The 13,403-nt window shown below is 36.7% G+C and overlaps 1 protein-coding gene across 1 annotated transcript; it reads left to right on the forward strand.

The window, feature by feature from the left end:
* Window positions 1–1,648: 1,648 nt before the first annotated feature.
* Window positions 1,649–3,592, forward strand: LOC149028350 (chalcone synthase 2-like). Its single transcript, XM_089148238.1, has 2 exons — window positions 1,649–2,153; window positions 2,301–3,592. The coding sequence occupies exons 1-2, from the start codon at window positions 1,973–1,975 to the stop codon at window positions 3,293–3,295; spliced, it is 1,176 nt and encodes a 391-aa protein (XP_089004364.1). The 5' UTR covers window positions 1,649–1,972; the 3' UTR covers window positions 3,296–3,592.
* The last annotated feature ends 9,811 nt before the right edge of the window (window positions 3,593–13,403 follow it).

The following is a 13,403-nucleotide window of genomic DNA, read 5'->3' on the forward strand; positions in this document are numbered from 1 at the left end:
GAATAAATCTCATACATAGATTATCACAATTACAAAGTCAAAACAGGTCATAAAAATTAGAACCGAATACCTACGGTAACATACGGGAGCAGCGAGTAGTATATATGACCAACATATGACAGTAATCAACCTATATTCATATGAGATTAATTCAGCAAATTAATCTAATCAGAATCACCAATCCTCATATAGATTAACATTGGAAATGAACCAAAAAAATTATCAGCAGACCAGAATGGTAAGCAGCAGAAGCAATAAATCAATCTATATTAACCAAAAAACATAGGCTATCAATCTAACAGGTTAACACTTGCTGAAATTATATAAAAACCAGATTATATAACCAGCAGTAGAATCATCCGAATTATAATCAGCAGCAGAAGCAGAAGCATACACAGATTATATAATCAGAAAAAAAAATGATTCAATAATTTAACCTAAATTATCTATGAGATCATAAAACCGAATTAGATATAGGAACTAAACAAAAGCCCTAATCCATCTAATTATCAATCACAAGAAAAAATGAACCGAAACACCGGCTGTCTCAGGCTAGCAGGGTAACCTCAGCTCTGATGCCAATTTGATGTACCCAGGTCTCAATTCACGTTATCATTAGGTGATTAACTGTTATTAATTATCTATTGAATCAAATGAAATATGCAACCTATAAACCCTAACCTAGTCAAGCCAACCGATCGTGTGATTTAACAAGAAATTGGAAGCAAGAAGAAGAAGAAACACATGAGTTTGATGACGGAGTTCGGCATAGCCTACTCTCCGGGATTCAGGTATGAATCCAATCCACTATATGATTTGGGAAATTACAGACCTAGAAGAAGAAAGCAAGGAATATGAAACACCTGGTATATGCAACCTCTGATCTTCAAAAGACCATCGAGTGTTCACCTCACTCCAGCGATCAAAAGCCCTCTATTGTATTCACCAAGAACCAACTAGAACCAGAGATACAGGTGACCGAAGACGAACGCCATGGAAGACCTCAAGCAGCTTCAAGAACCCGTAGCAGAGGAATAACCCAAAATAGGAAAAAAATGAATTGCATACATCGTGCGAGCCAACCCCAGCCCCTAATATAATTAGGCATGAACCATAAGAACCAAAACCGGTTCGGTTCATCACTAAACAGATACAAATTACCAGATTAACCCCAACACAAATAATGCATTTTCTCCTTCTTTTGCAGATCTGCCGTATCCCACGATTGATGGATGTCTTATAAATAAAGCATTGGCTTTTCTCCTTTTGCATATATAAAATTAAGGTTCACTTTAATATGGTTTGTATATGGTATTTATTACCTACTTTTATGGAATATCAAGACAGATTAGGATATAATGTGTGGTGGCAGTCCCACCCCCTTTTCTTTTATATAATCTACAGACAGCTTTTAATGCCTCTCCTTTTGATTAAGAAAAAAATTAAGATTAGCGAATGATGCCATTTTCTACCGGATAATTATTCAATATTATTTTGAGATTGTGATTTCCTGTTTATTGTATGGTTCCACACGGGCATCACGTTCCCTTTTGTTCAGGTAGAACCAAAATCCTATATTGGTCGGAGAAACAAAAATAAATAAAAGCTAATTAAGTGGAAGCTGAAGAACGTGACTCCAGTTATAGGTTGAACAGATGACTCATTCTAATGACTGAGTAACACTCATTGAGGCTTTTCTAAATCTGCCAGCTCTTCCGATTGTTGCATTAATTATTAAAGCAAGCACGAGGCATCCACCAGTATTATTCAAACCCCTAGGGAGGATTTGGCAAAGGCAATCGAATCTTGATCAGATGATCCATGCGACCCACATTTCTCTATAAAAACTATGTCCATTGGCTCTGTCATTTCATCAGCACCAATCCGAGTTGCATATCCTTGAAGAGATATATCAGCTGCAGTGAAGTTGAAGCCACTTCTTCATTACTGATTAAGCTGAGCATCGACAGATATGGGAAGCACCGGAGGAACCATCGATCCAAGCCAGTCTCAGAAGAGCCTAGCGACAGTATTGGCCATCGGCACAGCAAATCCGTCCCAGATAGTCTACCAGACTGATTTTCCTGATTTCTACTTCAGAGTTACAGGAAGTGAGCATGAGACTGAACTGAAGGAGAAACTCAGACGAATGTGTAAGTGAAAAATATGTTTACATTGCAATCCATTCATGCTTCAGTTACAGACTCACGTAGCCTTCTGCGTCTAATTAATGTATGCACTTCTTCAGTGAAATTTATACCTAACATGTTCTTGTTGTTTCCATTATGTTGTTAATGTAGGTGATAGATCAATGATCCGAAAACGACATATCTACCTAACAGAGGGTTTACTCAAGGAAAACCCCAGCATGATTAACTCCATGACCCCATCACTCAATGCCCGCCTAGATATTTTGGTTTCCGAGGTACCTAAGTTGGCCAAGGAAGCCGCAACCAAGGCCATCAACGAGTGGGGGCAACCCAAATCGGACATCACTCACCTTATATTCTGTACCACTTCAGGCATCGATGCACCTGGTGCTGACTTTCAACTTATCAAGCTCCTTGGCCTTTCCCCTTCTATTAGACGTGTAATGTTGTATCAGCAAGGTTGCATCGGTGGTGCCACTGCCCTCCGTGTGGCCAAAGACCTTGCTGAGAATAACAACGGTGCACGAATCCTTGTTGTTTGCTCAGAGATAAACTCAGTTAATGCTTTCCGTGAACCTACAGACGCAGACTTGGAGTCTCTGTTAGGGATGGGAATATTTGGTGATGGTGCAGCGGCTCTCATAATTGGTGCAAACCCAAATCTATCTCTCGAACAGCCGTTGTTTCAACTTGTATCAACAGCTTCTACGCTTATTCCAAATTCTGGAGATATGGTTGCAGCACACTTGCGTGAAGAAGGTCTAGTGATCAGCTTGTCTAAGGATGTGGCATGGACTATCTCTGAGAATATTGAGAACTGCTTGCTACAGGTGTTCAATCAAGTTGGTATTAATGACTGGAACTCCATCTTTTGGGTTACTCACCCTGGGGGACCAGCGATTCTAGACAAAATACAAGCAAAGCTCAATTTAAGAAAGGAGAAATTGTTTGTAACAAGGAAGGTGTTAGACGATTTTGGTAACATGTCAAGCCCAACACTGCTGTTTATTTTGCATGAGATGAGGAAAACATCTCTTGAAGAAGGGAAAAACACAACAGGTGAAGGGTTTGACTGGGGTGTGTTGTTAGGATTTGGACCAGGTATGACTGTGGAAACCATTGTGCTGCGTAGTTGCTCCCTATAATATCATATGATTGAACAGTGAATCGTGACTTCTAGCAGCCCGAGTAATCTATGGTAAATCTCTCTCTCGATGGTGTATGTCCTAGCTAGTGAAATAAGATGAGGTGTTGCCTTTTGCAGTCTGGGTAATATGTGAGAAGTCTCTTGTTCTCCATTTACTTGGTCGATGGGGCTTTACCACTTCAGAATGGTGTATGTCCTATGAAATATTGCAAGGTGCAATTACGATTTTAAAATAAAGGTTTGTTTGTTTGTAACTAAATCTTTAGAATGGTGTGTACCCTAGTGAAAGATTGTAAGGTGTTGTTTTTATATTTGAAAATAAATCAACTAGATTTTGATACTCTCTTCGTATAATCACACTTTCGTTCATAGTTAGTAAATATGCATATTAATCGTCATATTAATATGTGTAACCGAATGTATATTTGATAAAACGACATTTTTCCGTACATTAAGCAAGCACTTAATGCGGTACCCAACTTCTAAAGATAGCGGTATTGCTTTCCTTCTTAATTGTTGTTTTAGTTGGCGTATTAATTGGTTTTTAATTTTTTTAATAAAAAAATGAAAATATAAATAATAGAAAAATTGAAACCCAAAAGGATTATGAAAAACCCCAAATTCCTATTCCCTACATGTATTCATAGAATCCTCATTCAATCATTTGACTTATTCCCATTGTTTTGTTTTTTACCAACGCAAGGCCAGTTTCAATAATATGGCGATGATGACGCTCGACAGCCCCATTTTTCTCATGTGTTTGAGGACAAGAAAGCCGATGATCAATCCCACAAAAAGTGAGAAAAATAGAGACAGTGCGATATTCACTAGCCCAATCACTTTAAAATCTTTTCATCTGTCTAGAAAATAAATTTTCAACAAGTATCTTAAACTTTTGAAGAACAGAACAACCTCATACTTTAGATGCATAGGATGCAACCAAGTATGTTTACTAAAAACATCTACAAAAATAACATAATACCAAAATCCATCAATAGAAGCATTTGAGAAGGTCCCCACACATTCGAATAAATCAAATCCAAAGGTGTTGTAAAAATTGAAGTAGAAGTGGAGAAGGGGAGTTTATGACCCTTTCCCTTTTGACAAGCATCACACAAAAACTGAACTTTCTTAGAAGTAACAAGTAATTTAAATTGAGAAACAATACTATAGACTAATTTAACGCAAGATGGCCAAGTCTAGAGTACCATTGGGGGATAGAAGCTTGTTCACCAATGAAAGCTTATGGAGAAAAGTCGTCCAAGTGCATCTAGTAAAGCCCATTCCTAATGGTACCTTGAAGAAGACAAAACATCAGGATGGAACTCAATAGCATTATTATCACGAGTAAAGTGGGAAACAGATAATAAATTATTCTGAATGGAAGGAACATGAAGAACTTTATTGAGAAAGACAAAAGAATGCTTTATAGAATAGAAAAGTTACTAGTGTGAGTGATTGGCAAGCCTGTATCATTACCTACTAACACCTAATCCGTACCAGGGAGAGTTGGTCAAAGGGACAAAATGTACGAAGGTAAGCAAGTTGCCCCTCCAGGGAGAGAGGCCCAACAAATTAAAGCTTTGTTGGGCTTCAATTTCTATTATCTGTCCCTTTAATTAATAAATTGGCTGTAACAACAAAGATTTGGAGGGGTAAAATGTACGAAGGTATCCAGGAGAGAGCTGCTTCCTTAGGTAAGCAATCAGCCACCAGATTAGCCACTTGGAGTCCATGATCAAACTTGATGGAGGAGAATGAAGTTGCCAATATTTTGACGTTGTTAATGATGTGAAAGAGCTTCCAAGGGATCACCGTAGTACCTTTGATCATATTAATCAAGCCGCATTTACTTGAAAAGCTATTATTTTAGGACACCTTCTTCTTTGAAAAACTTCATTTTAAACAAAAAGTGTAGCTTGAAAGTCATGCATTTCTTGTAAACCAAACAACGAGAGATTTGAGTGATAATATTCAGCTGCAAGACTTTGGTATTTCCACTGTCATCTTTAGTGAAATTTGGAAAGTATTACGTGGCAAGCCTAATCTCTTTCCATCACACCTTTCCTTTATTATTGATTTCTTTCTTACTCTACAATATATTTCAAACAATTACCTAATTCTTTTGTTTTCTTGTAAACCATTTCCTTATTCTTTTGTTTTCCTTGTAAATATTTTCCTTATTCCTGGTAAGTAATTTCTCTATTCTCTTATTTCCTTGTAAATGTGTTCTTCACCTTGTTTATAAATTGTTTCATCGTAGATATATAATGAAAGGACATATGAGTTTATGCTCAATATTCAATTGTTTGACTACAAATTTTAAGCAGAATCAGACCCACATTGGGTTCCATTCTAGTAACAAGTCTTTAAGCTTACCTCCACAAGAGAAGAGATGGTTGCTTCTTATCGAGTTCTGAATTTTCTCAGAGTTGCTCTTTGTCATCTTGGTTTTAGCTTACCGGCCGCCTTTGGCATCTGCAACAAGAACTTTCCATGGTAGAGATCAGTTGTTGGGAAGCAAGATCTCATACTTCAATCCCTCCCAAAGGGACCGACACCTTCTGGTCCTTCATCGTGCACAAACATACCCAATCAAGGGAAGAGAGATCGTTGCCCACCAATCAATTCCAGGAATTTTGCAAACCATGCCAGTGTTAAAGCTTCAACTGGCAAAATTGTTGCGTCCCCATAACAAGCACTACATGCGCATAGTGTCTTCCAGTACGTTCTCTTCAGTGACATCAATCTCGACAGTGAAAACAAGTAAAAATAACTGAAACCAGCTCAATTGTCTTATTGCCATGGAGGTTATAACTCGTTTTTTTAATTAGTTCGTTCAAGTCTTTTCTCTTTTCACCTTTTTTTTCTTCTTTCGAACACATGCATGCAGTCCAATATTAATCCGCTCTACTAATAGTAAATAATCTTACAAAAGGAAGAAAAGAAGTTACAATGGCTTGTTTATCCATGAAGTTCTCCTCTCATCTGTCTCGAAAGTTGAAGCCCAACAAATAAAAGCCCATCCAGGTCTAGTCTTGGCGGTTGGTAACCTAGAAGAGTTGGTCATCAGATTAAATAACTTTGTTGCTAGAGACGGGCACACAATCACAAAGCACATGACAAACACACTTACGATGGCAAGAAATTTACCGGGTTCGGCAAGATTTCCTACATTGATAGAATCATGAGATTTGAGAGAACGAGAAAGAGAGACATTTGAGAGGAGAGAGAGAGACCAAAGTTTATGTGATTCAGTTGAATTCAACCTATGTCCATGGGAGAGTTTTAGATATTTTCCACTATGCTTTGAGTTGTGTACATGGCTTCTTATATAGAGGTAGAGTCATTGTTCATCAGTTTTTTAGGACTCTTGTAGTTTTGATCATAATTTGGATTCCTTGAGTTACAATGTTTGGATTTACATGAAGATAAGTGTTTTAGATTACATAAAATATTGACCAAGGTTTTATAAATGGGGGTCCGAGTTCAGCACTGTGCAATCCTCATGTCAAACTCTTAAAACATCTTTATGAATTAAAGTTTGACTATAAAGATCCTGTTTTGAACTCCGCCAGTACCAACAGGCCCTAAAATGCCAGGTTTAAAGTAATCTTGTCAAACTCTTCTTTGAATTGGTTAAAGTCCTTGTGAGTACCATTAGTAGAGACCTTCTTGAGTGTGGTAGCTAGAGTTTGATCAATTGTGGAAGTCTTAGAGGCAACCCTAGCCGCATAACCTTGAGAGGGAGTGGCAACTAGGGTTTAGGTGGTTTTCCAAAAATATCTCTAATATGCCCCCACAAACTCAAGGGAGGTGAAATGACCTTGGGGTTGGCCAGTAAGGTGGTAAAACGTGGAGTAGATAGTGGCTTGGTGAAGATGTCAGCTAGTTGATCCTTGGTAAAAAATAAATGAACTTGAAGATCTCCTTTGGCAACCTTATCACGAACAAAGTGGAAGTCAATATCCACATGCTTGGTATGAGCATGGAAAATAGGATTTGCAGTGAGGTAGGTTGCACCATATTGTAGCACCAAAAGACTAGAGCATCACTCAAAAATACATGGAGCCCGTGGAGGAGAGATAGTAGCCAAGTGAGCTCAATAGCAGCATTAGCGAGAGCTCAATACTCAAACTCCTTACTGGAGCGACCAACAGTGGCTTGTTTTTGAGAACTCTAAGATACAATGTTGGGTCCTAAGAAGATAGCATAATCCAAAACCAATCTTCTTCTTGCGCTGGTTGGAGCTGTCTTCGCGCCAGACCTAGGGAAGAGCCGGCACCGGTAATGGTAGCATCATTGGCAACACCGGAGGATGCCAAGGAAATCACGCCAGCGACGGTGGTTGTTATGTAGACGAAAGGGATTGGAATGACAAAGAAAACTAGTTCGGTTCGATTTGGTTCATATATTTAAGTTAGATTCACTTAAGTTGATGAATTTTGTATATTGGGGTATTTAACGATCGAGCACATGTATGAAGTACAATATTAATCCGTTCCACTAATATTAAATAATCTGATTGTAGATCAACTATAGTAAACCCAAAGGAAGAAAAGAAGCTACAATAGCTGGTTTATATATGAAGCTCTCCTCTCATCAGTCTCGCAAGTTGAAGCTCAACAAATGAAAGCCCATCCAGTTCTAGTCTTGGTAGTGCTTGGTAACCTAGAAAACTTGGTCATCGGATTAAACAACCTTCCGATTGGAGACAGGTGCACCATCACACAGAAAAGCACGGGACAAATATATTTACAACAACAAGGAATTTGCCGGGTTCGGCAAAATTATCTGCTTCCATCCTAAAGATATAGATATTTCCTGAAAAAGCTCTCTACAGCGGGTTAGGTCACCTTATGACAACAGAATCTAAGGACACATAATTACCAGTATGTTTCCCACTTTCCAACTTGATGTGGCTTCTTTGATCATTCTCTTCACTCTCTTTTCAGCCTTTATGTATTTTGTCATTGTTGAACTAGATCATTGAGGAATATCTGTTGATGTAGCACAATCGTAGAGGATGCATCAAATTTAGTAGTATACAAAAGACAACTTTCAATTGAATTTGCAGTTCTCTCTAGTAGCTTAAAAAAATGTATAATGGCCATGGCAAGAGTACTTATCCTTATAGCGTTGGTGCATATTGCTTTTTATGTTTATCCTTTTTTTTTTCTAATAAATAAAAGAGGGGATGTAATAGTGGCGGTCTTGTGTCCCTCGCTATGCAATATTTGAACTTTTGAGTTCAACCTACGTAAGCATTAGTCATGTGAACCACTAGTTAGCGCAAATACTGGCTTGGTTGGTGTAGCCTCACCGGAAGCCTATATTCCACAAAGCTGGTAGCGATTCCATGGCCAAGTCAAAGAGCACATAATTGCCCAATGCAAGAAACAAAGTAGAAATGATTTGAGCCAAAGACATGAAAACTATCAAATTAACCACATGGGAGTGAGCTTGGGACCTGTTATGTGCATCCTGAATTCTTCTAGTGTTAGAAACTTAGAATACGAAATCTTGGAATAATGAATTTGATTAACATTAAATTTGCTTTGGATCCAAAAAGAAAAAATTGATCCACAATAACTTCTTGTTATACGATAACCAAAAATAAGAATGCTTTCCCATAAGGGACTCAGATTTTTATGGTTTTAAGGTAGAACCACACCTGTAAGTAGTGAAGAGAAACTGATTACCCAAAAAGAAGATGCAAAAAAAAAAAAAGTAGTTGAAGAGAAACCAGATCGGGATGAAAATATGCACCAAATTAAAGATAAAATACCTCTTTTTTTAAAAAAAAGAAATTAAAGTACTTGACTTTATTTTGGTACTATAAAAGGTACCCTTTATTTATTTTATTTACTTAATACCATCTTCCTTACAGGAGTATTTATAATCCATCTATCCAGCTCGTGGAATGTAGTTGACAATGCCGGATTCTGTAACATCAAGCACAACCCGGTCACAACGAAAATCATCCATATGCTTCTCACCTGGATGGAGGACATCAACTTTTGTTATCAAAGAGTTCTCCTTCAAGATAATCTCTTTTGCAACTTCAGCCTTTTCTCCAACCAGCTCTGGCCATGCTTCTTTCCCTGCAAAGTCCATACATGTTAATTTAACTTGCCTGGATGTGTGTGTATGTGCATGGGTGTGTGTTCTGCAGTGAGGGCAGAAGAGCTCTAACCAGGGCAGCGACGGGTGCTGCTCATCGTCTCTCAGTCTTGATGTCGGAGTACTTTGATGAGGACCTTAATTATGGTTCAGCTTGGAAGATGGAGATGCTCTGTGCATTACAAGGTTACTCTACTTATAGGTGCTTATTTTAGCTTGGCTTATGTTGATTGTCTCAAGCGAAGATTTCTTGCTTTCCAGAAGGGCATCAACAAAAGTTTTCCTAGTATTATAGTATTATTGCCAAATGGGGTGATCATAGCTCAATAATGACTAAAGCAAGCATCAAACCAATTTTTAGTATCTCGATCTTCCAATGGGAAAAATATATATATCAAAGCACAATAATGATTGAAAAATAATAAATTCCTTTATGTGCAGTTGTCCCATGTAAAGAGAGTGGATCTCTTTTGGTATGTGTTGCCACCTTCCGTTCCAGGCCTTTCAGCACTATCAACATCTGTAATAGGATGGTTTAAATGTACCTAGGCTCTACCAATACCTTTTAATGCTCCAGATCTATTCCTTCTTGCTAAAAGAAAAGGCACGCATATCCTTCTATAGTTTTATTTTTAATATTGCCCTCTTTAATTTAAAATTTAAAAACAAACATTATATTTTAAGATAATTGGCGAAAAACATAGACACTTCAGAACTATGCTAAATTGGCAATCGCCCCTTTTTAATTAGACAAGTTAACTAATTAAAGAAAATGAAAAATATACCTTTAGTTGTATTTTTCTATATTTTATAATATAAAATGACGAATAGAAGAAGGAATTCAAGGATGAAGAAAGAAAATGTAATTTAGAATTTTATTTTATTAAGAGTAACACTAAAAAGTCACAAGAGATTAAGGATAATTTAAGAATTATGAAATTATTTAAATATAAATTTTACATATTTAGGAGATATTCTGGATGTCATTGCTAGTTTGGCATAGTTTTGAGATGTCTATGCTTTTCTTCATTTATATTGAAGCATCCTTAATATTTTCTTTTCAAAAATAATATTGGCATTGCATTATTCATAAAGTACACATCTTGAATAGAACAAATGGTAGGTCTTGACCCATTGTGTTAAGTATCTTTGGATAGTTTACACAATTTTTTTCATGTGAAGGTAATTTCATAGTTTTAGAGATGTAAATTTGAGATTGAATGTAACCTTTATTAAAAAATTGACAAAGTGAAGTGCTCAAAAGAATTCTAGAATATAAAGACGCGTAGAATTACAGATAATAGGGGTGCAAGTTTGGCTTTGGTGGGCTTGTACCGCCCTAGGCTCGAATAGGGTCTGGCCTCAAGATTTTGCCCCCGAGGGCGAGTCTAGGATTTCAGTTTGTCCTGTTAGGGCCGGCCCGACTCGTCCCTTATTTTTTGCCCTAATCTTGACCATGATTTTAGTCTTAATTCTAACACTAATTTATCCTTGGCCTTGACCCTGATTTTGGCCCTATCTGAACCCCAATTTTGACCTAAATCCTAACCCTGACTTTAACCATAGATTTCATCCTAATATTGACCATCATACTAACTTTTATCTAAGCCCTGATTTTGATCCAAAGTTATTTTGATCCAATAAGTCCACTTAATTTGATATTAAATTTTATTTCTTTTGTTTTGTCATTTAGTAGAAGTATATTTTTAAAATTTTTTAATATGTTACCATAAAACCGACTAAATTATTTGTTACATCCATATTTTTATTAAATATATATATGTAACTAATTGTTAATTTACTTAAAATCATAATTCTAATTCAACTTAGTTAAGATGTTTCACAATAGAAATTGTAATTCAACTACGGTGCATTTTAAAGGCCATAAATTGAGGTCACAGATCATTATCTTAACCTAGGGTACAATTTTTTCCAAAAAAAAATAATAATAATAAATAAATAAAAGAAGCAAAGGAAACGAAAGAAGAAGAACAACTAAAGATTCAATGTGGGCAACCATTTTGAATGAGAAATATGGCACAAGAAGGAGATCCCACCCTCTCAAATTTTCAGCTATTGACTCACCACTATGGAAGGCGATATCAAGAGAAGCTCTCATTGTACGCTATCATTGTAAAGTAGTTTTGGGTGATGGGAAACAAGCTTTATTTTGAAAGGATTGCTGGCTGGATCTTGATTACATTCTTGAAGATAAGGCATTCAATACTATCCCTGATTCCATGGTATGGAAAAGTATTAGTTTGATGTATAGCAGGTTTGGAGGAACATGGCCCCCAAACCTTGATGACTGGCTACCGAATGACATAAGTCAGAAAATCTAGGAGTGTTTGCCACCATCAGAAGAAACAGTAAAGGATAGATACATCTGGAAACTTTCATCTGATGGAAGATTTTCAATTAAATCTGCATATGAAGCTCTTGCTACTCAAGAGGGGACTCAACAAGATATTTATAGTTCAACATTATGGGACAGGTTCTGGAAATTCAAGCTGCTTTCAAGATTATGCTCTTTTTTCTGGTTAGCAAGTCGAGACAGACTGTTAACCAAGGCTCGTATGAAATACCTGCACTTACAAGACGAGGATCGTTGTGACTTTTGCCAAACTGAAATTGAAGATAATTTACATATATTTAGAGACTGTTCTTTCGCCAAGGGTATTTGGCTTCAACTTGTGGCTCCTCTGAACAGGGATTGTTTCTTTGGTTGCTGCATGAAACAATGGTACGTCCTTAACACTTATGGTGATGCATCCAGATGGGCATTGGATTGGTCTGAGAATTTTGTTTGTGTTCTCTATTTCTTGTGGTTTTGGAGAAATAAAGATCATCATGATCCCGATTTTATTAGGCCAGAAATGGACGGGTGGTTATTGAAGATTTCTATAACACAGAAAAGAAGCATGGGTGTCATGCCAAGCTCCGTTGAGATTTCAATCTTCGAATGATAAAAAAGAAAGTTGGTGTAGACCATGAGAGGGTTGGTTCAAATGTAATACGGATGCTTCCTTCTACAATAAAAACAATTTTGCCCAATTGGGAGGAGTAATAAGAGATCATGATGGCAATTTTAGAGGAGGCTTATCTAAAAAGGTTATTTGTAGTGATGTGCTGGAGGCAGAACTGACGGCGATAAAAGAAGGGCTTCACATGTCACTTAATCTAGGGGCGTGGCCAGTCCAAGTGGAATCAGATTCATTGCAAGCTATATCTCATTTGGAACCAAATGGGAGTTTTCATGGAAAATATGGTGACATAATTTCCGCTATCCGGAAAAGCTACCACTCGCATGGACATGTTCGATTTACCCATGTGGGTAGGGAAGGAAATAAAGCTACTGATTGGTGCTCGAGAATGGTCCTTCCGTTGGATAGTAATTCGTTGATTATTCAAGACCCTTCTGTAAATCTGAAGGAGTTACTTAGGGCAGATCTACTGCCTAAGCCAGTGTAGTATCTTTTTTGTTCTTTTTTGGGTCTTGTTTTGACCCCATATTCTCACTACCAAAAAAAAAAAAAAAAGCATTCTCCGATCAAAATTCCAATTAAACTATTCTAGGCGATTTCTAATAATCAAATGATCAAACAAGTTTAGAAGTGTAGATATGTGTACTAGCCTCGTACTATAACTAACAATGAAAACCAATTCAAGTCATTCTTAAACTTAAGAATATTTTTTATAAATCAACAATCTTAATTTAGAACATTTGAATAAAATTTCAAAATAGAAGGTTTTCAAGATAAATTTGAATGACATGATTTATAAATTAATTTTTTACACGATATAATATATTAAAAAATATTTTTAACTATATTAATTGCTGATAAAAGATGATGCATTGTCCTCCAATGATGTGAAATATCTAATATCTATTATATAACTTTTTTTATAAATGGAATCAATCAAGTGGACATGGCATTATCTTGCAAAGAGACACAAATGAATCATTGATAGAATGTATTTTA

This window comes from Hakea prostrata, chromosome 1 (genome assembly GCF_041222555.1).
Source record: "Hakea prostrata isolate BN-2017 chromosome 1, UWA_Hpros_2, whole genome shotgun sequence".
Taxonomy (NCBI): Eukaryota; Viridiplantae; Streptophyta; class Magnoliopsida; order Proteales; family Proteaceae; genus Hakea; species Hakea prostrata.

Bases quoted from the DNA above. Each gene is read 5' to 3' on its own strand.
- LOC149028350 (XM_089148238.1), top strand. From the start codon at position 1,973: ATGGGAAGCACCGGAGGAACCATCGATCCAAGCCAGTCTCAGAAGAGC. The intron at 2,154-2,300 runs GTAAGTGAAAAA...TTGTTAATGTAG, and splicing joins GGAGAAACTCAGACGAATGT to GTGATAGATCAATGATCCGA.